General features: G+C 46.3%; 1 protein-coding gene across 1 annotated transcript in view; it reads left to right on the top strand.

Moving 5' to 3' along the window:
• Positions 1–26,163, top strand: part of LOC132580446 (G protein-coupled receptor kinase 5-like) — a 100,380-nt gene that overhangs the window by 65,933 nt on the left and 8,284 nt on the right. Inside the window, exons 2-10 of the mRNA XM_060251254.1 lie at positions 651–746; positions 8,367–8,479; positions 19,470–19,547; positions 20,129–20,229; positions 20,508–20,600; positions 20,703–20,766; positions 23,644–23,784; positions 24,831–25,021; positions 25,752–25,789. Coding sequence (XP_060107237.1) covers positions 651–746; positions 8,367–8,479; positions 19,470–19,547; positions 20,129–20,229; positions 20,508–20,600; positions 20,703–20,766; positions 23,644–23,784; positions 24,831–25,021; positions 25,752–25,789 — 915 coding nt within the window. The remainder of the gene's footprint in view (positions 1–650; positions 747–8,366; positions 8,480–19,469; positions 19,548–20,128; positions 20,230–20,507; positions 20,601–20,702; positions 20,767–23,643; positions 23,785–24,830; positions 25,022–25,751; positions 25,790–26,163) is intronic.

The following is a 26,163-nucleotide window of genomic DNA, read 5'->3' as shown; positions in this document are numbered from 1 at the left end:
CCACAGGCTCAAAAAGGTTTGGGAACCCTGCTATAGATCATCCCTAAGGACCTATCTATGATTAACGTGTTACTTTCTTCTGCTGCTGCTGTAATTGTTATTGTTTTGTCCCATATGTTTGACTTTTATTCCACCCTTCCTCCAGGTAGCTGTCAGGCAAGTGCTTGTGGGACTCCCATCCCCATTTTATCCTCATGTCAGTCTTCTGAAGTAAGCTAGATTGAGAAAGAGTGGCTAGTCCAGTGTCACCCATTGAGCTTCATGGCTGAGTGGAATTTGAATTTGGCTCTCTAGTATCTGAGTCTGGTTCACTAACCACTACATCATTCTAGGACTGTATCCAGATGTCACTTTTGGTGTAAAATTGTATTGGAGACCAGGCTGAAAAATGGTCCAGAACAGTGTTTCCTAACCTGTGGGTTGGGGCCCAACAGTGAGTCACAGGCCATCCTTCCCTAACGGCCAGTCCTGTCTTCTGAATTTTTCTCTTTCTTTCCTCTTCCTCCCTGTCATCTTTTCACATTCTCTTCATTTATACCTCCCCAAGCTCCTTGGAGGACACAGCAAATGTAGACCGTAAATAAAACTATGGAAGGAGGTTATAATTCCACAGTTAATCCCTTCCTCCCTTCTTTTTCTGTGTTTTTCAGGAGGTGGGGGAAAACGGAAAGGGAGGAGCAAGAAATGGAGATTGATCCTCAAGTTCCCACACATCAGCCAGTGCGATGACCTCCGGAAAAGCCTGGGTGAGTGATGAAACCAGGCCTGGCAGATCCATGTAGCCTGCTGGCAAAACCGACTGTTACTCACAGGAGCAGGTGGTGTTGCAAGAACCTGCCAAACCTGCTTACCAGAGAACTTGGACACCATGCCATGTGCTGACAAGGAAGGAACTAAGCACCAAAAAGATGACTCAGGTGCTCCTGCTTGACTTTTGGCAGGATCCTACCAGTAGGGTGTCATTTCAGTAGCTTCCTGTGGGGAAAGGATCACACTGATAGCGTTTTCTACTTCAGGACAATACAATTAAAGTGGGAAACTGAGAAAGAGGAGAAGTTTTAGAGCTCTGGTAGGATCATAGCAATGTGTTGGAGAAAGGGTTTGGACCAATTTGGCAAAGTCCAGTTTCTTTTCTGAGGGCTTAGTTATTTATTTAGAAATGTATACCCTGCTTTTCTCCCTAGCATTGAGATTCCATGCCAGAACAGGGATTCAAACCTGGGCCTCCCAGATTGTGATCTGTCACTGTAACCACTACACCATGCTGTCTTCCTTTGCACTGTCCATGTGCTTTCAAACTAGGGCATCATGAGGCAGCCTGGCTCATTTCATTTTGTTTCAGTATGCATTCTGCCTTTCCCCTCAGGATCTATGGCTGGTATACATGGAGGTTAGCTGCTCCATCCTCACAACAACCTTGTGTGGTTGGCTAGATTTAAGCATGAACCACAAGCACTCAGCGTGTTTTGTAGCTGAATAACAGTTGGAGGTTCTTGTTTCGATACCCGCCCCCCCCCCTCCCCCAACTACAGCACAGTGGTTGTCAGAACTAGCTTAAAGCACAAGATCAGAGACCCAGTCGGAACCAGATCTCTCACTCACTCTGTGATAACCCCATTCCTGAGGGCAATCCAGGAGACATAGCTGGGTTTTCTTGGAGTCTGGTGTCTGTGTTGTTCAACTGGCTTTTAACAGGCAGGGTTGCGAGTCAGGCTGGAAGTCTGAAAAATGTGCTAGTGTAGCGTCGTGACTCAGAGACGGGGCTATGAATTGGGAAGTCCTTGTTTTGAATATTGCCTCAGCTGTGATCTCACTTTGTGGCTTCAAACAAGTTCCCTTCCTCCAGTTTCCCATCTCCCATGTGCAGTACAGGGATCATAACGCTTGCTGTTGGAAGGATTCCGATGAGATAATGGATGTGGATTGCTTTGTACTCTGGAGGTACTGCTGCTGCTGTTAGGAGGTGATGTGTCAGAGAGGGGGAGAGATCTCCTCCTTCTCTCACCCTCTGAGAAGGGATGCTTTTTATGTACAGAAGCCTTTGAGGGTGTGAGGCCCCCTCCTCCTCCACCTTCAGCCTGAAGTGTTACAGACCAGAATTCAGGTTTGCAAACTCATGAAATCCAATGACTTCTTGGGTTACTTTTCCCTGCGTGAGTTCCTGATGCTAGTCAGGCGATGTTGTGCTTCAAGTGGTCCTCAAGTTACAAAGGCTTGTGTCTTCTGGCTGTTTTCATGAGACATGTTTTGATTAAAGGAATGCCAAAAGTATGTGTGTTGGTGGGGAAGAAACTGCCCAAGGGAGAGCCTCCCCCCCCTCCCCAATTGGTTCATGTGGCGTACAGTTAGTGGATGTACAAGGCTGTGCCTGTCTGACCTTTCACCTTTGACCTTTGGGGCAGAGGCTTATAGAGTCAGACAGGAAGTCTATTTGCCTACTTGGTAAATTGGCCTTCAGAAAGGTGCAGTAGAAAGGTGCTGAAATAAACTGAAATAAACAAGACCAATGCGGGACAGGCAGGTCCGGCCACAGTGGCTGCAGGGAAAAGTCTGATTTGGGGTTGGTGCTGTAGCAGTACGATTCTTCCTCAATCTCCTTTTGTCCTCAAGATCAGCTTTGCGTGCGTTCTCAAAGGAAGAGGCAGCCTGGTGGATGGTGTGCCTCCATGCTTTGCGATCTGAGGCTAGGTCAGACCACTGGTGATGGTTGATGCGACAGGTACCAAGGGATTTCTTCAAGGAGTCCTTGTACCTCTTCTTTGGTGCCCCTCTATTTCGATGGCCGGTGGAAAGTTCGCCATACAGGGCAATCTTGGGAAGGCGGTGGTTTTCCATCCTAGAGATATGCCCTGCCCAGCGCAGCTGCGTCTTCAACAGCAATGCCTCGATGCTTGTAACCTCCGCCCGCTTGAGGACTTCAGTGTTGGTCACAAAGTCACTCCAGTGGATGTTGAGGATGATGCGAAGGCAGCGCTGATGAAAGCGCTCAAGGAGTCACAGATGATGACGGTATAAAACCCATGATTCGGAGCCGTAGATGAGGGTTGTCATCACAACCGTTTTGTAAACATTGATCTTTGTGCCTTTCTTACTGCACCTTTCTTAAATCTTCGTTCTACTACTGCACCTTTCTTAAATCTTCGTTCACGAAGTCAAGCCGAGAGAGAGAGAGAAATTGGCCTTCACAGTTTGTGACAAATTTGGTGTAGTTAGGTGTAGTGGTTAAGTGTGCGGACTCTTGTCTGGGAGAGGGTGTGATTCCCCACTCCTCCACTTGCAGCTGGTGGAATGGCCTCGGGTCAGCTCACACAAAGTTGTCCTTGAAAGGGAGAGCTCTCTCAGCCGCACCTAACTCACAGGATGTTTGTTGTGGGGGAGGAAGGTAAAGGAGATTGTGAGTTGCTCTGAGATTTAGAGTGGAGGGCAGGATACAAACCCAGTGTCGTCTTCTTATCATCATTCTGTGCTACATGCTAAATTATCAATGCAATCCTGAGCATGTATACTTGGAAGTAAGCCCCACTGAGTTCAACAGGATTAACTCCCAAGGAAGCATGCATAGTATTTCCAATCTTTACCATGTTTATTATGTTGATATTTCATGTGCTGAATACATTATATAGTTGTCCCCTCCTTTGGGAGGGTGCCAGAAGGCGACCCCAAGACTATGTGCTGTCGCAACACATAGACTGCAGCTCAAAGAAATGCCTTCAGCTGCCACAGTGGGTACACCCAGTGGCTGAGGCGGCACACAGACAGAGGACAAATTGACTTGTGTTCTGATTCCTCCTTGCAGACTTTGAATAAGCCTGCTCTTCTCCTAGGCCTCTCTGAGAACTATCTGTGACTCTTAGCCCTCTGGATGCATTGCAGATTGCTCCCTGGGGCGCATGCTGAGTTGCAAGGCAGCTCCTGCTGCTGCCTCTGAGAACTGTGTTTACCGAGGGGCCAAAGAGCACAGCTTCCTACTTGGCAAAGGGGGAAGGGCAGATTGACTGGCTAAAACAGGAATGGACAGTAGAGCAAGTAGCCCCAGCATGTCCCGGGTGGCAAGTGAGGTCGCAGCTTGGGAATGTGGAGTGTGCAGCTGAGCACAGTATGGGGCTGGCCTCTTTGACATCTGGGAGGGGCCTTTTCTGAGAAAAGTCAGCCATGTTGGCTTTTACACATGACCCACGGACATCTATATGGGAGGGAAGGTGGGCCTTATGGCTTTTGAAGAGTTAACTTTTTGTATGCCTCTCTCCCCTCCCCAGCACCCGGGATTGCTGATATTTTAAGGTTTGTTCCTTCCCTAGAGATCCTGATGACACCAACGGGGCATGTTCTGAGGTTATTTTGTTCTGGATGGTAGGAGCCTTAAGCCTGCTTCACACATTCCAGGGAATGAGGAGGCAGAGATCTGAAAGGCAATGGAATGAACTGCACTCTTTCATATGGCAGGATCACATTCCGGAATGCTCCCCTATGTTAAAAACTCCCCAGCTAATAGAAAATCCAACACAGCAAACTATTCCCTTGTGACACTAGTTGTCTAGTTGCACTAGGCACATGAAGCAGGAAGCTTCTGAATCTAACCAGTGCCCAGATTAGAGACTTTATAGGTCTCCAATCCATAGGTTCCAACTGTTGAAACCACCAACAGATGGACTGTGAAGGAGTACATCCAGGATTCTTCCCTCACCATCTCTGCAGTTAAGTTCCCCAGTTTTCTCTCAGGCCTCAGTTTCGTCAGGAAGGCTCCATTCATGGTTATCTGTGCTGTCCAAGTTATTTTGTTGGAGTGTATATCCAGGCTGATACCCCTTAGGCAAGGTCGTTATGTTTCACCTGCTTACGCTACCAGCAGCTAGAAGGTGATGGGGGTAGGACTGGAGGGCTGGCATCTGGCACATGTCTCCATCATCTCTACTGACAGCCCATCTCAGGGTTGAGCCAGGTTGCAGCAGACGTTGCAGCATTTTGTGAAGCTTTCATGTATTGCACAGGGGACACAAGGAACCAAAGGAGCTGTGCATCTCACTGTCTTTTAATTAAACATGTGATAGCTATTAATCCGCTTTGGGATCCAAACTGGTGGAAAAGCTGGGGATAAACTTCCAAATGATTCCTCTGAATGCAGCCCTGAGTTCTACAAGGGGGGGAAACGTGGAATATAAATCTGGTGGTGTGGGGATTTAAAAAAAAAAATTATTCAAAATAATCCAAATTCTGCACAAAGACAGCTGACTCTTGTACGCTGTATGCATCATGTGTAGTAATGAAACTTGCACCCATGTGCTTAATTTTGCAAAAGCGATGCATTCTCGCACTAGTTACGGTGAAGAAGTGAGCAGCCACGCAAGACGCTGAAAGAAGGCAATTGTCCTCTGGATGACTGGAAATTCCACTGATCCCCACCCTGCAGTTGGTGACGTTTCGCCAGATGTTGCCTCCCTGCTTCCCTGCCGGTTTCCATAGTCATGAGGGCAAGAAACATGGGCAGAGTTGCCAAATGATAATGAGCACCACACCATACACAAATTGCTGATGCTCTGAATATATCCAGCGTATCAAGATTAGCGTCCCAATGAAATCATTAGGGAATTACAAGTCATACATATCTGCACAAGCAAGTTTTACAAGTGTGTTACCACGGGCACTATTTTCGCATCTGTTTACATGTACATCTCAATATCACAGCTGTTTTCTCATCCACCGTTATGTCCACATCCTCAACAGGAATCCACTAGTCATCCGGTTTCAATGGCTTTCTTTATCAGCTGAACACAAAGTTAGAGACTGATGGATTTCCTGTCTCTGATACTGTAGGAATATCACTACTGCTGAGTACACTAACTACTCCCGCAGGATAAAATCTCTAGGCTCTTGGAGTCCTTGCGTTGGTGAGGCCAGCTGCAGTTTAAAGTGTGTTCTCTGCTGTTGTGAAAATAATACATGTGGTAATATACTTGTATAACATGTTTGTGTAAACGCATTCTTTATTTCACTTGTAATTTGCACATTATGTTGCTTGGACTCTTCACTCTGATACATTGAATATGGTCTCTGAACATCTCCCATTTTTGTACAGTGTGGTACTCATTTGCAATCACGCAACTTTGGCCTTATACCTTGAGTTCCTTTCTGCTTGATGAGAAACAAAGGCAAGCATGTTCAAGAGGCTGGATGCTGCACCTGCTATCATGCATGAAGCTTCCTTTTACTGAATCGGACCCTCGGTCCATCAAGATCAGCATTGTCTATTCAGATTGGCAGCAGGTCTCCAGGGTCTTCAGTAGTGGTCTTACACCTCACCTACTACCTGGTCCTGTCAACTGGAGATTCTGGGGACTGAACCTGGGACCACTATATGCCAGGCAGATGCTCTATTACTCAGCTACAGCCTCTTTCAGATTCCTTGTGTGGGGTAAACACATAGAGAATATACTTGACTGTGCCTAGGTTCTCTTCTGTTGAGATTTCTGTTTGACCACTGCAATAACAGTTTAGCCTTCAGTGTCTTAGACTCAGCATGGGTTCTGTAAGGGAAGATCTTGCCTCTAACCTGTTACATTTCTTTGAGGGGGTGAACAAACATGGACAAAGGAGACCCGATATATGTTGTTTACCTTGACTTCCAGAAAGCTTTTGATAAAGTTCCTCATCAAAGGCTCCCTAGTAAGCTCGAGAGTCATGGAGTAAAAGGACAGGTCCTCTTGTGGATCAAAAATTAGCTAATTAATAGGAAGCAGAGAGTGAGTATAAATGGGCAGTCTTAGCAGTGGAGGACGGTAAGCAGTGGGGTGCTGCAGGGCTCAGTACTGGGTCCCATGCTCTTTAACTTGTTCATAAATGATTTGGAGTTGAGAGTGAGCAGTGAAGTGGCCAAGTTTGCAGATGGCACTAAATTGTTCAGGGTGGTGAGAACCAGAGAGGATTGTGAGGAACTCCAAAGGGATCTGTTGAGGCTGGGTGAGTGGGCGTCAACGTGGCAGATGAGGTTCAATGTGGCCAAGTGCGAAGTAATGCACATTGGGGCCAAGAATCCCAGCTACAAATACAAGTTGATGGGGTGTGAACTGGCAGAGACTGACCAAGAGAGAGATCTTGAGGTCGTGGTAGATAACTCACTGAAAATGTCAAAACAGTGTGCAATTGCAATAAAAAAGGCCAACACCATGCTGGGAATTATTAGGAAGGGAAATGAAAACAAATCAGCCGGTATCATAATGCCCCTGTATAAATCGATGGTGCGGTCTCATTTGGAATACTGTGTGCAATTCTGGTCACCGCACCTCAAAAAGAATATTATACCATTGGAAAAAGTGCAGAAAAGGGCAACTAGAATGATTAAAGGTTTGGAACACTTTCCCTATGAAGAAAGGTTAAAACGCTTGGGGCTCTTTAGCTTGGAGAAACGTCAACTGCGGGGTGACATGATAGAGGTTTACAAGATTATGCATGGGATAGAGAAGGTAGAGAAAGAAGTACTTTTCTCCCTTTCTCACAATACAAGAACTCGTGGGCATTCAATGAAATTGCTGAGCAGTCGGGTTCGAACAGATAAAAGGAGGTACTTCTTCATCCAAAGGGTGATTAACATGTAGAATTCACTGCCACAGGAGGTGGTGGCAGCTACAAGCATAGCCAGCTTCAAGAGGGGGTTAGATAAAAATATGGAGCAGAGGTCCCATCAGTGGCTATTAGCCACAGTGTGTGTGTGTATATATAAAATTTTTGGCCACTGTGTGACACAGAGTGTTGGACTGGATGGGCCATTGGCCTGATCCAACATGGCTTCTCTTATGTTCTTACGTCCCTCCGCTTCTCTTTCAGAGTTGGTGGATGTAGAAAGCATATGCAGCTTCTCTCAGCATTCCCTACAACTGTATATTACTGGTCCCTCTGGCCCATCACTTTCTACTTATAACTAGCAGCTGCTCTCCAAAGGTCTTTGGCCGGGAAGCATTCCTTCCAAACCCTGGCAGGAACCCTTCCTGGCCTTGCCACTTGTGAGCCTTTTAAACCAAAATTATAGGGACTGAGTCTGAGACCTTCAGTGGGCAAAACATCAGCTGTACCGCTGAGCCGTGTCCACCATCTCCCTTGATGGTCCCACTGATGGCTTTGTCACCCTCAAGTGAGGATCTCTCAGGGGTCTTAGAGAGAAGAACTCCTTTGCATAATAGACCACACACCCTTGATGTAGCCAATCCTCCCAAGAGCTTACAGGGCTCTTAGTACAGGGCCTATTGTAAACTCTGGGAGGATTGGCTACATCAGGGGTGTGTGGCCTAATATGCAAAGGAGTTCCTGCTACAAAAAAGCCCTGTGTGTCCATCCACGTAGGAGGTAATCAATTCCTTCCTTCTCTTCCTTTGCAGAACGAGACTACAGTAGCCTGTGTGACAAGCAGCCCATCGGCAGACTGCTTTTCCGGCAGTTCTGTGAGACTCGAGTGGAACTGTTCCGGTGCATCCACTTCCTCGATGCTGTGGTAAGGCAAGGGCTACATCCAGAGAGTCCAGGAAGCCTACTGGGGATGTGTGGCTTAATGATGGCAGGGAAACTATGTGTATGTATGTTAGCTCCTCTAGTCCCTAGAGAGGGGGCCTGGTTGGGGGCAGGCAGAACATCTGAACATAAGAAACTGCCTTATAATGAATCAGACCTCTAGTCCATCAAAGGCAGTGTTGTCTACTCAGACCGGCAACAGCTTTCGAAGGCCTCTGTCAGAGGTCTTTTCACATCATCTCCTACCTGATCCTTTTGGCTGGAGATGCTGGGGATTGAACCTGTGGCCTTCTGCATGCAAAGCAGAAGCTCTGCCACTGTGTCACAGCCCCTCCCACAGCTGCTCTCACATCTTCTCTCCTCCTCTCCACTGAGCTTCAGTTAGTTCCAGCTGAATAAAAGAGTTTCAGTATCCGCGGAAAGCAGTCCCTCAAAAAAAAAAAGGAAGTGTTGCATTTATTTATTGTGGACGCAGAGTAAGCCCATACAGTCAACAGGATGGGACATCCAGTAAGCAGTGTAATAGGATTAGGCTTGCAGAAATCCAAGACAAAGCTGGGGAAAAACCTTAAGAGTTAACATGACACGTTAAATTACATAGCACAGGGTAATACATACAGCAACAGGTAGTGTGTACTATACATTGTGGTATAGTTTGCAATTTCTTTCCCTTCTTTAAAGTTCCTTTATGAACTATAATGTTACCTATGCTATTCCATCCTATTATTCTGGGTAAGAACACTTTAGGATCAGGAAGTAATTTTCCTCTAGGCCAGATTGGCCAGATTTCCTGGGGTTTTTTTAACCTTCCTCTGGGCATAAAGCTGGGGTCACTGGGGGAACTGGGGGTGAGGAAGGTAGTTGTGAATTTCCTGCATTGCACAGGGGGTTGGACTAGATGACTCTCGAGTTTCCCTTCCAGCTCTCTCTTTCTATGTTTCTAATGAAACACCAACATAGAGAGACAGAATAGTGTGTAGTGGTTAGGGCGTTGGACTAAGACAGGGGTGGCCAAATTGTGGCTCAGGAGCCACATGTGACTCTTGCACACATATTGTGCAGCTCTCAGAGCCCCCACTGCCCTGTCAGCTGGTTTGGAGAAGGCATTTGTCTCTTTAAATCACTTTTTCATGCCAGCCAGCAGCTTGGAGAATGCATTTAAAGTTACTTTCTTTCCACTCTCCTTCCCTCCTCCCCATCTATCTTAACAGTTTGCTGTTGGTTGCAGCTTTAGAATACAACACAAGAGTTGTGATACAGACTGAATGAGGTTAGGCAGTGCTCGAGATGCAAAAGCCAATTCAGGCTTCACCAAAAGATGACTAATCAGGGAAGCAAACAGTAGCTGTTTCCCTCTGAAAAAGTAAAAGCCAGCAGCCATTCAACTCTGGATATATGGATTCCTCATTAAAGCTGAAAGCAGAAGCCCATGGCAGCCCTTGTGTTTGCAGAGCTGGAGCTTAGTTTGAGAAGCCTCACTAGCTAAAAAGCCAATAAAAGCCAGATTGGGCAGTATGACCTAGTGATCACAGGATATGGACACACACACCCCATGAGCAGTCTCATCATTAGATTGGAGGTCAAAAGTTCTTTGTGTGAATCAGCATGGGAATGCATGTTTAATTTGGGCATGGTGTGCACTTGATTTTTCTTTATGCACATGTTGAGTAATTCTCATCACACACTCAGTGCATGTACAATTCAACATGTGGTTCTAAAGCCCACATTTACGCAGGTGTTGGTCCCCAGTTTCCTTTGTAAAGAAAGTTGGCTCTTTCTTACCCACAGAGTACACATATGTATACAGGATGCACATGCATTCACGATAACTTCTAAAGTGGCTGGCCCCTGTGCAGATAGTGTAAACTGCAGATCCAGGCCACCGTGATGCAAGGTAGGGGGTGTCTGCAGACTTGAGAGGGAATCCCCTGGTCTGCAGAAAATAAGGACTTGGTAATAAATGAACCAAAAGAAACACGCACACCCCAAAGCCTAATTCTAAATCTGGAAAGCATGGGAAGTTGAAGGCAGGAATTGGGGGTGGGGGGTGGGGGGGGGTCTGTCTGCTGAGATCTTAGAGAATTCTGGTTTGAGAGGAAGATTTCCAAATTGTCCCTCACCTGCCGTTGCCTCCTTGCTGGCCCTCCTGTCTTGTCTTGGCTGTACCTTTAAGGCATTTTTCTGAGGGGAGCAGAAAGCTCTGAAACATTGATTGTGGGCACTCCATGAACTCACTTCCAGCTTCAGTTTCCATATCTTCTTATTAATGTGTTGTTAATTCTGAGATTGCCCTCTTCCTCTGAAAAGCTTAAAGCTGGCGTTTAGACCAATCACAACTGTTGTTCTTTGTTTTTGTGGTAGAGTGAGCTGAGATAGTGAGATTTCCAAAGACCACTCAGGAAGTTTCAGAGCAGAGATTGGAGCCTGAGGTTCCCACATGCAAAGGCAATACTCTAGCAATGTACCCCTCATGCTGGTTTTTGCCTAAAGTTGGGGGTAGGGGGGTGGGGAAGCTGCTCAGCTGGTCAAGTCCCCAGCATTTGCTAAAAAAGAGGCAGGCAGAATCCTTGCAAAGTTTTCTGCTTTTCCTGGGGCTTTTTTCCTATTTTATTCTTTCCCAGTTTGTTCCACTGCCTCGTTGAAGGCTCGCAAGGGGAAAAGTGACTGTTTAGTACAAGAGAGAACTGAATTCCTGAAGAGCGACTTTTCCGCTGGGAGAGGAGAGTGTGTTTCACAGCCTGTTCTAAAGTCAACGGTGCAAAAATTCCATCCAGCTGACGTGTAATTTTAAAAGTCAGCCCTTCATCTGAAATAATATCCTAGTGTTTTCATGAGTTTTTCTCCCCCCTTCCTCCCCCTGCCTTTTTCCCCCTTTCAAAAGTTTCCAGGTTCTGGAAGCATTTTGCACGCAGTCAAGCAAATTTGTTGCTCCAGGGGTCAAGTCAACTCATTTGAGCTGGGCGCATTTTTTTTTTTTTTAAAAAAATTTTTTTGCAAGCTAATGCTAAGTTCTGATCCGAAATCCATTTGCTCCTGCTCTGCGTTCCTTTGGCACCAGAAGGCAATTTTCAATGCCATTTTTAAAGAGGGGAACGCAAGCCGCTTAAACCGATCTGTGTTTCCCATTACCCAACTGTTTATGCAATCAAATGCGGTGCTCTCTCTCTCTCTCTGCGGATTGAAAGGCGCGCCTTGAACCCACTTCAGATCTGCATGGAGCGGGAGGCCTCCCCCAGGGCTGCCAGAAAATTTAAGCCAGCATACAAAAGGGTTTAAGCCTTTTGCTTATTTGCATAAGCCTGCTGGACACAAATGACAGGAATGCCAATCTCGTCAGATGGCTGTTAAATGGGAAACACATGCTTGAAAAAAGATCCTTGGTCAGGCTGTGGCTGTTTGAACTGGCTGAAGATGTTGTTCAGACTGAGCGTTGTAAAGCACGGCTTGGAATCTAGCTGAGGGCTAAAGAACAAGGGGTATCATAGGCCTGCGATGGAGACCCCAGACGTGTTGCAGGGGCCCCTTGTGGGGTGGGGAGCATTTTGAGTCAGGGAAGTGGCATAGTGTCCGTGGGGAAGCTGAACTTCCTGTTTCCCAGCTTCCTCCCAGTCCAGAGTAAGATCCCAAGCCAGTCTACAGCTGTCTTTTAGAAACAAAGCATTAGGTAGTAGATTTGGCAACATTTAGGTGGTGCCTAGAGATCACTTGGAATGACAAGTGATCTCTACATGAAAAAAATCAGTTCCTTTGGAGAAAATAGCTGCATTGACAGATGGCCTCTATGGCATTATATGCCACCAAGGTCTCTCCCCTCCCCAAACCACACCTTCTCTAGACTCCACCCTCAACTCACCAGGAATTTCCCAACCCAGAGCTGGCCAGCAACCTTATTGGGTGTTCCAACCCATGGGATTCTAGTGTCAGGTGGGGTTTGACCCTGCTAGACATTTGTGATCTTTCTGTCTGCTACTTCAATAGTAGCCTTGGGGGATTGGGAACCTCCACCTTCTCATTTCTCTAAGATTGGCCCATCTGAGACATGTATGTCCCCCCTCTTCCTCCAAGAAATGCAATGCAACACACATGGTTCTTCCTTCTACCATTTTATCCTCACACCAACTTTGCAAGGTAGATTGAGAGAAAGAATGGTGTGTGTGTGTGTGTGTAGGACTGGCCCAAATCCATCCAATAGATTTCATAGCATAGTTAAGTTGCAAACCTACTTTCGATTTATTGACATTCATTACAGAAATTTCATGGTCAGTGCTTTGAGCCTAAAACCCAGAGGAAAACATGAAATGGCTGGGTATTGCAAGCTTTTTTACATAAATTGCTTCATGTGCTGGTCAGCCTAAGGAAAAAAATAGAGACTTTGCTCTGTAGCTCCTGTTCGATTGAGCAAGATTGGCAAAGCAAGCTGTGATGCAGAAAGAACCAAGAGAGAGAGAAAGGAGGCAGATGAGAGTGAGTTGCTCGCAGACTTGATAAGAGCCCTCCCAGGACCTGATTTTGCTCCCTTGGGCCACATGTTTGACACCCCTGATCTAGAGTGACCCAAGTCCAAACCTCCACTCTGCCATGAAGTTCTGTAATTGACCCTGGTCAGGCCACCAGCTCCTAACCTAGTCTAACCTCACAGGGTTGTTGTGAGGATACAGTGGCAGAGGAGAGGAAAACTGTGTGCCTTCTCTTAAGCTCCTTGGAGGCAAGAAGGATAATCATGTAATAAAGAATTCAACATTTCACTTGCCAATCAATGCCATTTGGGCTTTTGGGGGAGGGAGGGGTTGCATCAAACAAAAGTTCCTACAAAGCAGGCATTTGTGCATCCATGAAACACACATCAATTATTGAGAATACACAGGGAGTCAAATTTACACCTACAGGATATTAATTCTGGGTTTTCCTGAGTTCCCTTGCTCATTGTGTCTGTTCTTCACATGTGAGATTAATCCTTGGGCCTCATGCTTCTCAGGACATCAGAGGTGTGTGTATGTATGTGTATTTCATACATATATTCACTCAGGGATTTGTGACTATCCCTACGAATCATTCTTCCCTTGGCTGTTTTGTGGCTCAGGAAATGCAGGATCTGTAACAAACCAGTCTTAGGGCTTCTTTCAGTCCTCTTGGAGACTCTCCCTGTCTGTTTCTGAGCTTTGTGTGGGACTCGCTACATGGGGAGCTCTCAGCAAAGCACCCCAGCGATCGAAGCTGGTTCAAGGAACTTCCTTTTGCCCCCTCGGGAGCTGCTGCACATTCCTTCCAATCTGATTCTCATGGCCGTCACCCAATGGCCTTTTCATTAAGGAAAACACAGAAGTCACTTGAGCCTTTGAGAATAGTAATGACCCATGAGCCATTCCATCTCTGTCCACCCGCTGGCTTCCTATTTTGGTGCTTCTTGTTTTTGAGAAAGGGGTGTGTGTATATAGTTTTTTTTTCTTTTTTTAAACACCTGCCCCACCCTTATCCACGGATTGGCTATTCCTCCAGTTCTGGCTCCCTGCTATTGGCTTAAGTGGTCAAATAGCCAGCTTCATACCTAACTTCATGGCATTCTTCCGCTGAGGTCAGTCCTATCCAGTGTGTGCCAGGCCAATTAACCCTTCACCTGCTGCTCATCCTTACCACTTCAGGGGTCCTTGTCTTGTTTCTCTGGTCTCCTAGCACCAAGCCTTGTTCCAAAACATTTGAGAGGGGACCTGCAGGTCAGATTTTTATAGCAGCAGTGTGCTTCTCTTGGGGTCAGGCAAACAGCTTGCATCCTGTGGAAAACAGGCAGAAAGGAGGGTGTAGACAGGAGAAAGACAAAAGAAATCTGTGGGGGTAAAGGGGAACTCATGCAGAGTTTTCAAATCCTAGACCATAAAGTTTGGCCCAGTGCCTTGGGCAAGGGTCTGAGCATGTTGAATAGCCAGATGGGGAAGGACAGGGATGGAGATAGATCCGCCTGGGAAGTGTTTGTTGGTAATTAATTCTAGGGGCGGCAGTTTGAGAGGAGGGCAGAAGCCAGATTGTTGGAGGTCAAAAGAGGAGCTGGAAGAGAGAAGGGCCAGATGGTGGGAGTAAACAGCACATTCCAAAAGTTTGGAGGCAAAGCAAGGAGAGTGAATGAATGTATGGAACCGCTTTGGACTCTCACTGGTGAAAACTCTCCTTGACGTCAGGCAGAGAAAGTTCTTTCCCAACACTTCCTACCCAAAATCCTTTAGCTGATAGATGCCAAAGATTGAACTGGCAAACGGTGCGCTGTACCTCTGAACCATGGTTATCTCAAAAGGTCATCAGATCTCAAGAAGCTAATCAGGGCCGATCCTGGCAAGTATTTGGAAGGGAGACCTCCAGAGAATACCAGAAGTCAAAAGGCAAAGGCAGACTATCAAGCTGCTTTTCTGAATGTTCTCCATGCCCCAGTAGGAGTCTCCAGAGGCTGCCATGACTTCCAGGCACGGGCACACACACAAAATGCCAACAACAACACAAAACCCTTAAGTGTAGGCCTCTCGTAGCCCAGCTCCAGGGATGGTAACAGAGCGGTGTGGGTAAAATGAAAAGGAGTTTTTTTTTCTTTTAGAATGGAGGATATTGTATGTTTGAATGCATTCCAGAAAAAGACCACAAGAAAGAGATTGATTGAAGAAAAGGCAGCCATTAATTGAGAGAGGATTTAAGGGAACCCAAGGAAGGATCAGATGCTAGAAAGGAGAAAGACTAACATCCAGCATCTATGAATCTTCCTTCTTTCTCCTCAGCAGCATTCTTCCTATCTTCTGTATTTTTTCCTGCCTTTCCTCCAAGGAGCTCTTGAGTGGCGTACATGGGTTTCATTTCACTATTTAACCTCACAACCACCCTGTGAGGTAGACTACAGTAAAATAATCTAACTGACCTCAGGGCACCTAGTGGGATTCATGGTAGTGTGGGCATCTGAACCCAGTTCTCCCAGGTCCTAGTCTGGCATTTCAAACACATCACACTGGCTCTTTTTGGGTTTGCTATCAAATAGTCATTTATTTTGGATTTTGATTTCACTGTGTGGCTTTGGGAGCCAATTCTTGGCTGGAGATAGATCAAGATGGGTAACCATGTCAGTCTGTCTGTAGCAGTAGGAAGGGGCAAGAGTCCAGTAGCACCTTAAAGACTAACAAAATTTGTGGCAGGGTGTAAGCTTTTGTGAGTCACTACTCACGTCTTCAGATACTTCTTCATATCTGAAGGAGGAAGAGGGACTCACAAAACCTCATACCCTGCCACAAATTTTGTTTGTCTTTATGGTGCTACTGGACTCTTGCTCTTATCTGGAGGGAGGATACAAATATAACCTGTAAACAGGGTAATCCTGAGGAGAAAGTTTAGAAGAATGTGAAGGAAGGAGGGACAGGAGTGGAATGTGCAGTCATTTGGAAGAAAGGACTAGAGAGATCGCTTTTAAATTTATTTACTTGCTTCATTTTATGGCCCACCTTTCTTCCCCAATGGGGTCACAAAGCAGCACAGGTCATTCTCTTTTTCATTTTTCCTCACAACAACCCAGTGAGATAGATTAGGCTAGGAGTATGTGACTGGCCCAGGGTCACTCAATGAGTTTCCATGAAAGAGAGAATTCAAACCTGGGTCCCCAAGATCCTAGCCTGACACTCTGAAGAAGAAGAAGAAGAAGAAGATATTGGATTTATATCCCGCCCTCCACTCTGAAGAGTCTCAGAGCGGCTCACAATCTCCTTTACCTTCTTCCCCCACAACAGACACCCTGTGAGGTGGGTGGGGCTGGAGAGGGCTCTCACAGCAGCTGCCCTTTCAAGGACAACCTCTGCCAGGGCTATGGCTGACCCAAGACCATGCCAGCAGGTGCAAGTGGAGGAGTGGGGAATCAAACCCGGTTCTCCCAGATAAGAGTCCGCACACTTAACCACTACACCAAGCTGGCTCTCCCAGGAAGTCTGTTTCAGAGCATCTGAAGTATGCTTGCACATGAACGCTTATATGCAGAATTAAACTTTTGTTAGTCTTTGTGGGACTCACACTTTGTGTTGTTGCTTCAGACCAACACAGCTGCCTGATTGAAATTAGATTTTCAAAGTGAGGCCACCTTAGCACTTACAGTTCAGAAATTCATCACTATACGACAGCCATATTTCCAGCCTCACCAGATATAAAGTAATGCACACAAGTCTACAAACATGCTCACCAAAGGCAAGCAGATTTTTAAAATTCTGGCAAGCATATTCATGGTACCTGCCTAAGGCCAAAGAAAGATATGAGGCTTTGGCTTTATCTCTACTCTTTAAAAAGTCATCATTCTGAGCGACTTGTTTGTCATATTTCTATCAGTGGCAGCCTGTGTGGCATCTCACTGGGGAACTATGAATGGGGAGGGGGATCCAGCAGCATCCTTATGGGGAAGGGTGGCAGCAAAGGCACCAGAACAGCTATTGCAAAACATGCAGGTGCCCTACTATGGAAGTATCCTGCAGTGCCCTCAGAATGAGTGCAGGTGCTTAGATCCCTGGTCTGCATGCAGTGCTGCCACACAGCAAGCATGAGTTTTCACAATGCCACAGTAGCAGACCGAGAGCCTCCATCCCCTCTTTCTGATCCAGAGTCTCCTCCCTTAAAGATATCAGATCCCCCTACCCTTTCGGCAGCACTGAGTTGCCATGGTTGGTACAATCCTCCAGTGCAAGCTGCTACTGTTTGTCTGTGGCCTTTCTTTCACGAAGCATGAGGGGGCATCTGCAGGGTGCTCTGGTTGCCTCCCAACCAGCCACTGGCAAGTCCCAGACCTGCTTGGTTTCCTGTGTCTTCAGACCCAGCTCTGCCAAAGGGGAGTGCAAAGTAGATCCCCCCAAAAGAATTGCTCCTGAGCTTCATCTGACCTTCTCCACCTAAGGCGGGGATTTCTGTCCTCTTTGTGACTGGGCCAGCCTTACCGTATAACTCCCTCAGATATCTATCTGTTTTATCCTGAAGTCTGGACATTGCGGACCTGGGTTGCTTCTGTCCTGGGACGATTTCTCCATTTTCCTCCAATGGCTGCTGCTGCTGCGCACAAGTGGGTGGGGAGGATTCTCCGCACTGTCCTCTTGCACTTTCCATCCCTCCATCGCTGCTAGAGTGCTTTCTCGCTGGCTGCTTTTTAAAAAAACTGGCAGTAGGTATATTATTATAGTGTAACAAAGCTATAATGCTGTATCTTCTGGTGGTGGAAAGTGCTATCCGCTCATAACTGATTTATGGCGACCCCGTAGGATTTTCAAGACGAGAGACAATCCGAGGTGGTTTGCCATTGCCTGCCTCTGCATAGGAACCCTTGACTCCCTCGGTAGCCTTCCATCCAGCACTAACCAAGGCCAACCCTGCTTAGCTTCCGAGATCTGGTGAAATCAGGCTAGCCGAGGCCATCCAGGTCAGGGCATACATCAGCTACGGATTTTAAAAGCTAGCGAAAAAAGAAAGCCTACTGGTGTTTAGAGGAGCATGGCAGACAGGAGAGGAAATGGCACTGGATGTGGAAAGCTGCACCTTCCTTGTCCACCTGTACCCCAAAGCCACTTGGAGTATAACCTTCCTAACAAGATCATTCCAAAGCAGGTTTCTGGAAAAAAAAATCACAAAATGGGGAGAAACCTGGAAGGGGGACAACCGCACAACAATGTTCCTCTCCCCCTCCCCCCCCTCCCAATGTGCTGCAGTTCGGGGGTGGATGAGAGATAGAGGGCATCTCTGCGTGGATTCAACCCTGGTTCAGTGTGAAGGATTTCAGGCCAGTGCTAAAAGAGAGGGGGCCCAAATACATATTATCTCTAATTCTCTTCTTCCCTCCCTTCATTATGACGCTAGCTGAGGACCACAGCATTGCCTGCTGCACTGGATAGCAGGAACATGGAACATTTCCCCAGGTGCCGCCCTCCTCAGCATAAAGAGTTGCCTGCCGCAGCATCCTTGACCCAAGTGGCTGTTGTTCTGGCTCTCCAAGGAGGCGGGACGTGCCTAATGGTTGCTAGGTAGCCTTGGGGAAGCTTTCTCTGGAGCAGGGATGTTGTCAAACACAATGGTGCCAGTTCAGTTCCATTATTTCCATTTCGCATTTGCTTCTCGTTTATGCCATTAGAACTCGATGAATCTTCCCTCTTAAAATGTTATTTTATTTGTGCATCAGTTATTTACTGTGTAGCGATTGTACATGTAAATGGAGTGATCCCATGTAAAGGGATCTTAAAACTGCATAAAGGAAACAATTGGCCCATCAGTGCTAACGGTGGACCCAAACCTTGTCACATTTTTATCCTGTCCTTCCTCCAAGGTGCTCAGGGGGGCATACATAGTATTCCTGTCTCTGTGAGGGAAGGAGGGAGGAACTGGCCCAAAATTACTGGCGAGGTTTACAGCTGAGTGGGCATTTTAATCCAGCTCTCCTCGGTCCTAGTTCGACACTCTAACCACTCTACCCCATTGGTTGTCTATGACAGTGTCTGGAAAGAAAAATAATTGGAAAAGAGTACATTCCTCCATCCCTAGTATTATGGATTCACCTCAGAGCTCTCTGGGGAATGTGCCCTACAAGTGTCCATTGACTGCAACATGGCTGCTTTCTTCCCTCTTCCTCTCTGAAGCACAGCTGTGGAGAAATCATAAAATAAAAGCCACAGCAGTTGTGGGAGACAAATGGAACCAAAATCTGGCCATTTACCTTCAAGGGATAGTTCTTGGTGGGCTGCTGCTGCCCTTGGAAGGCTACTGGCGGCTCAGGCCAAGCCAAATTGAGCAACTCCAGCAGTGCTGGAAAAAAGCACTGCAGGGAGTACTGATCTGGCACTCATAATCGGTGTCAGCTTGCTAGAGGAGCCAACAGTGCCACTGACCACTAAGGTTTTCTTGCTTCTGGGCTGTTTTAACATCCCTGCTTGCCCCTGCAGGGGATGATTCCCTGGCAGGCCTGCTCAGTCAATCTCCCTCTTCTTTTTCCACAGGCAGAATATGAGCTTTCCCCAGATGAGAAGCGCAAGGAGATGGGAGAAGAGATCATCCGCAGGTTCTTCAACAACAAGGTAAGTTGCTGGCTTCTCTGACAGCTGCAACCGATGAGTCTGGCCTGTTTGTCATGCAAGTTTGCTGCGCCCCCTGCTGGCTATTTGGGATACACAGCCTCATCCTTAATGCAATGTTTTTGTAATGGACAATACCAGCTTATGCAGAGTTACTCCAGTTTGTCTGTTGGGCTTAAGCTAGAGTAAATTTGCATAGGATTGCATTGTGAAAATGAAAATCTAGGTCTCTTGTGGCTGACAAGCAGCTCTCCAGGGTCCCTCTGCTTGCAGCTTAAGACATTTAACTGCAGGCGTCAGGAATTGAATATAGGATCTGCTGCATATAAAATCAGCTCCACCACAGAGTCATGGCTCTTCTTGTCTCATGACATATTTGAGGACTGTGTCTTTGTGTGCCTTATGCATGCATGTGTTGGGAACATTGCAGTTATCTTGACTGTGTCCATATTTAATGGTAGAAAGAGTGCTTTTTTTTTTTTTTGCTTTGCTTTGCAATATTAATCTGAAGAGTACTCAGTATGTTGTTTGAGCTTTCTGTTGTGATCTCTGCCATCCATAACTGTGTTTCCTTTTTGTCTTAGTCCCTAGACTATATAGCCGAGGTCAGCGAAACCCTTATGAACGAATGCAAGGAGAACCTGCAGAGAAGTTCCTGCAAAGATCTCTTCAGCAACTGCATGCAGTGAGTTCTGAGCTTGGTAGAACTTCAGGACAGGGTACCAGGTGTGGCCGGTCACTGAGCCCCATGTTGTATATGCAAGGGCAGTTTGGACTGCACTGCATTAGATAATAGATGGAGGGTCACAGTTTGGCAGGGATACTGAGCAGGTGAGAAATAGGTTCTTTCATAAAAAGGGAGACACAATTCCAGCAGGCCTGATCATTTGTGGCGGGGAGCGGGGCTATGGAGCTGACCCCTGGGAACAAGCTGCTGGATCTGAACTCTTGTCTTTTGCACAGCCGTCTGCACGAGTACCTGAGTGGAGCCCCTTTCACGAATTACCAGGACAGCATGTACTTCGACAGGTTCCTCCAGTGGAAATACCTGGAGAGGTAAAGCCATGTTCTCCATCTTCAGCCTCTATCTGGGGGCTTTGCCAGACTGATCCCCATAGGGTCAGACTTCCAGTAAGCGATTCAAATTTGTCGTTTTAGACAATCGGTGACCAAAGACACTTTCAGGCAATACCGGATTCTTGGAAAAGGTGGCTTCGGAGAGGTAAGTGACCGCAATAGCCAGGGGTGCTTCTCTGGTGGTGGCATCTGTAGTATCGTAAAACTGCAAAACACAGAGGCAACAGGTCAATAAAATAGCAGTGTGAAATCAGATGCGCATTAAAGGCTGCAGAGTTGAATAAATCAGTGCGATTGATTACAAATCTTTCAGTTGATCAAAAGGCATCAGTCAGCATCAACAGTCCCCCCACGCCAATAATGTTTACTATTCTTCATGTAAGGATTTGTAGCTCTACAGCTGGCAGGTAGTAGCAGTTGCTGGGTTATATTACTTTAGACGGGCATCAGACATATTCATGGATAAACCCATCAGTGGCTAAGTAGAACCTCCATTTTCAGAAGTACTGTACCTGTGAATTTCAGATATTGAGGGATAAATGGTGGGTGGAGGCTATGCTCTGTGTGCTGAATTTTCACTGGCCTTTCAGCTGTTCACTGTGAGAAACAAGATGCTGGACTCTACAGGCCATTGCTCTGATTCCGCAGGCTCTCCTTTGGGATCTTGAGACACGCTTCTTCTCCGTCAGTGTAGAAGAAGAATATTTCTTCTAAAATGCTGAAACTCATGCATCATTTCCCCCTGCCCTTCTGAACTACTGCTTTAGTTAAACACAGATGTGTTCTGATTTAATTAAGAAACTCATCATCATGTGATCTTAATCAACTCACCCTTTGTTAATGTAGAACATCTAACCGTTCTTCCTTTCTGATCAAACTCTGAAATGTGAAGGCTGCAGCATGGAAACTGAGTTTTTTTTACACAGTTTTTGTTAAAATACTATTACCCTGTTGTGGATAACCCTCATTATTTTACTAGTATGTTATTTTTTACTAAAAAAAAGTGAAAAAGAAGAATCCAAATAAGATAAATACAATAAAAAATAGAAATGTAAAAAAGAAATATAACTGCTTCTGTATTTCCAAAGGGCAATTCAGAAACTGTAACACATCGTTATTATTGATTTATTGCATTTTTACCGCAAGAAACCAATTCAAGTATCTGCTTCAATATCTTTTTTAAAAGGTGCTTGAGGAGGAAGTTCTCAGTAAGATCTCGGTCCAGACATGATGGGGGGGGGGGAGTTTTGGGAGGAGAGGGGAGGTGATTTCTGCTGATTCCTACAGCAGGAGGAGAGAACTGTGGAGAAATTGCCCCCTGATCTTCCAAAAATTTAACTATACTTAAGTTTTCAGAAAAAAGTGTGGTTGAAAGCAAACCCCTGGGGACATAAACATGGTCTTTCAGGAAGAAAGTGTTTTAAATCTAGGCTGCTCCCCAGCGCATTGATTTTTCTCAGCCCGGTGCAAGCTTTTAACACAACCGAGCCTTGCTGCCTGCTCTTCAAATTACTGATTTCATCTTATCTAGTATGTTAAAGTGTTATTTGGTATCAAAGGTAGTGTCCCCTTTCAAGCAGAGATGCACCATAAATGAAAACAACAACTCTTAATATGCTAGAGGGATACCATATAATAATAAAGGACCTTTAATGGTCTGACTCAGCAAATGTGCTGTCTTCTTGTGGTGCTGAGCTGCATTTCTTATTTTGGAGCACTTCAGCTGGCAAAAATATACCCACCCTTATGCTTTGGGTCTAGCGTGCAGGAAGATTTGCTTAAAGCTTTTCCCCACCTGCCATTTCCCTGCTCCAGTTCCTTCTCCCTTGCAGCTTCTCCCTCCCCACATTTCTGACATTCTCCAGAAACACGCAAAAATGGAGATTATTTTAATAAAAGGAATGGACTTGAAATATTAATGTCCACAAAAACTTTTAGGTAATTAGATTGTATAATTTATTGCTTGCATTGCATTTTTAAAAATTGCAGTGCGTTCTAATCCTGATAATTCAGTATGATTGCCAGTTCTGTGGTATATATTATGATGCTGTTTTATTGCATTGTTTTTAAATTTTGCAATCTGCCTTGGGTCTCAGTGGGAAAAAAGAACTAGAGAAGAAATTTATTTATGAATAAAGGAGGAGGATTTAAAAATTCCTGTTTGCAAAGACAATGGTAGGATGCAGTATGAAATGCCAGTTTGCTAGACAGGGGTTACTGTGTAATGTGTAACCTGACCATGAGGTTTTCTGATGTGGGGAACATGACTTCCATGAGGCTTCTGGTGCTTTCATTAGAAGACATATAAGATCTGCTGTTTGCACTTAGGCTTCCCAATCCCCAGGTCCCAGTGGGGGATTTCCCGGTTTTACAGGCTTCCCCCCTCCCCCAGCCACCTGGCCTGCGGGGGAAGCCCCACCCCCACAGCCTTTATGCAGCTCCATGAACGATTCCCATAGGAAATGATGGGGAATTGATCTGCAGGTATCGGGGGCTCTGCGGGGGCTGTTTTTTGAGGTAGAGGCGCCAAATTTTCAGTATAGCATCTAGTGCCTCTCCCCAAAATACCTCCCAAGTTTCAAAAGGATTGAACCAGGGGGTCCAATTCTATGAGCCCCAAAAGAAGGTGCCCCTATCCATTATTTTCTATGGAAGGAAGGCATTTTAAAAGGTGTGCTGTCCCTTTAAATGTGATGGCCAGAACTCCCTTGGAGTTCAGTGATGCTTGTCACACCCTTGCTCATGGCTCCACCCCCAAAGTCCCCAGATATTTCTTGAATTGGACTTGGCAACCCTATTTGCACTTGTTCAAAGCGAGTTGCTGAGGTGTTTGGTTTCCCCTTTCTGGAAAGCAGCACAGCAGCGGCCTTGGACCCACTTGGCAGATGAACAAACTTCTTGAGTATTCTGCAAGTGCCATCATGAGTACCAGACCTTTCTTTTGGACACGCTAAGCTCTCTGCTGGTCCCCAGACGCCATGAGTTCTCTTTCTTAGTAAGCTCACCCTTTCTTGTCCCTCAGGTTTGCGCATGCCAGGTGCGAGCTACGGGGAAGATGTATGCTTGCAAGAAACTGGAGAAGAAGCGCATCAAGAAGCGGAAAGGGGAGGCCATGGCTCTGAATGAGAAGCAGATTCTAGAGAAGGTCAACAGCCGGTTTGTGGTGAGTGTCCACCCAGACCCACTGATGATCCCACTACCCAGAGTCCTTGTGGTGTGGTGGCTGGGCTAGGACAGGAGATCCAGGTTTGAATTCCTGCTCTGCTGTGGAAGCTTGCTGGGTGACCTTGCGCCAGTCAAACACTTTCAGCCTCAGCTTCCTCACAGAGCTGTTGTGAGGATAAAATGGAGGAGGGGAGAATGTTATGTTGTAAGGTGCTGTGTGGATTATAAATGACAGAGCTTTTTTGTAGTAGGAGCTCCTTTGCATATTAGGCCTCACACCCCTGATGTAGCCAATCCTCCTAGAGCTTACAGTAGGCCCTGTACTAAGAGCCCTGTAAGCTCTTGGAGGATTGGCTACATCAGGGGTCTGTGGCCTAATATGCAAAACAGTTCTTCCTACAAAAAAGCCCTGATAAATGAAGTAAATAAATAAATCTGAGACAGGCTGAATTCCAATTGGAGGGATTCTTGCTTTTTTGAAATGTCTTCCCTGCATCTTCTTCTCTGGCATGCCCTTCCCCATGCCAATCTTTCCCATGTTGTCCTTGGAGCTGCTTGGAGGACTTGCTCGAAAACCTCAGTTAGTTCAGAACAAAGCAACCAAGCCTTTGTGGACTGAATGTATTTAGCCAATATTCTGTGTCAGAATTCCAAAGGTGCCCGCAGGCTCAAAAAAGATTGGGAACTCCTGCTTTAGATTTTGTAAGCCTGCTTGTGGACTGTTCTTACATCAAAAGTCAGAGTCAAAATATCATTCAATACCCTCCAACTCTATTTAAAGCCAGTTTGGTGTAATAGTTAAGTGCGTGGACTCTAATATGGGAGAACCAGGTTTGATTCCCCACTCCTCCACATGCAGCTTCTGGAGTGACCTTGAGTCAGTCATACCTCTCTCAGAGTTGTCCTTTCAAAGGCAGTTCTTGGAGAGCTCTCTCAGCCCCACCTACCTGACAGGATGGGAAAGGAGAGTGTAAGCTGCCCTGGGACTCCAAGTGAAGGGTGGGGTATAAATCCAGTATCATCATCTTCTCTTCCTGCTTACAGGTTAGCTTGGCCTATGCCTATGAGACCAAGGATGCCCTCTGCTTGGTCCTCACCATCATGAATGGCGGAGACTTGAAGTTCCACATCTACAATATGGGCAATCCTGGGTTCGACAATGAACGAGTCACCTTCTACGCTGCAGAGATTTGCTGCGGCCTTGAACATTTGCACAGGGAGGGCATTGTATACAGGTGAGAGGAGGACGCCCTTTGCCAATCCCAGGGAATCAGGAGCTTGGGGAGTTCCAGCAGAAGGTGGGGATGGGAACTTTTTCCATCCAGCCTCCATTCAAAAACATTGCAAAAGTAGGCATCAAGGAGGAAGCTGAAATGGAATCAGTATGAAGTATCAGTCAGAGTGTCAAAGAAGGATCTGGAAGGTTCAAATCCCTGCTGTGCTCTTGGAGCTTGCTGGTGACCTTGGTCCAGTCACATGCTCTCAGCCTGGTCTACCTCACAGGGCTGTTGTGAGGATAAAACAGAGAAGGAGAGACTGTCACATTGTAAGCTGCTTTAGGTTCCCATTGGGGAGAAAGGCGGAACTGAATTGAATAAGTAAATCCTTTTCCCTCCCCCCCATCATTGGGGAGAAAGGCAGCATATAACTGAAGTAAGTAAGTAAATAAATAAGCCCTTTGCCTCCCTGTCCTAGTTTTCTGTGTCAGAGGAACTTGTGCGTGTGTGCATGCACACATGTGAGAAACCTTTAGCCACAGAACCTCACTTTCACATGGCATCTGAGGTGGTACAGTCCACCCTCAGGTTTACTACCTCATCCAGTTTTTGTGAGAACCAGTAAGCTCTTTCTAGAGGTTCTTATCCCCCCCCCCCCCGCCAAATATATTCAGAAGAGGCCAAGAGCATGGCCACTTAGGCCGGCCCCTGCTTCTCATTCTGGTTTTTGTCTGTATCTTCTCTGCAGGGACTTGAAACCAGAGAACATTCTTCTTGATGATGATGGTGAGTGTTGGATTCTGGGCGTATCAGAGGTTGGGAGGAGGGGAGCTCTGCTTTGGCTGCTTCTGGGGCTCTCAGCCTCACTCCTTCACTGCTAGTTTGCTCAGCATCACACTGGAGAGATGTGCGAGTAAGGCAGCTGGAGTAGGAGCTCTGTATGCTGTCTGGAATCAAAACTTCGAGCCCACTCCATCTGTCAAGGTAGTCTAGGAGCCGAGGACATCTGGAACCTTTTCTCTTGCTTCTGGTCGTGTTCCTCTGCCTCTGGATCGCTCTCATCTTTCCACCAGTGTGCAAAGTATGGGTGACCATATAAACCTGTGTTATGCTGAGGACCACATAGATGACCCAGCCTGGTGTAGTGAGAGGTTATGGTG

Source organism: Heteronotia binoei, chromosome 12 (genome assembly GCF_032191835.1).
Source record: "Heteronotia binoei isolate CCM8104 ecotype False Entrance Well chromosome 12, APGP_CSIRO_Hbin_v1, whole genome shotgun sequence".
Lineage (NCBI taxonomy): Eukaryota > Metazoa > Chordata > Lepidosauria > Squamata > Gekkonidae > Heteronotia > Heteronotia binoei.
The sequence above is the reverse complement of the archived record's forward strand: the minus strand, read 5'-3'. Positions and strand labels throughout refer to the sequence as shown.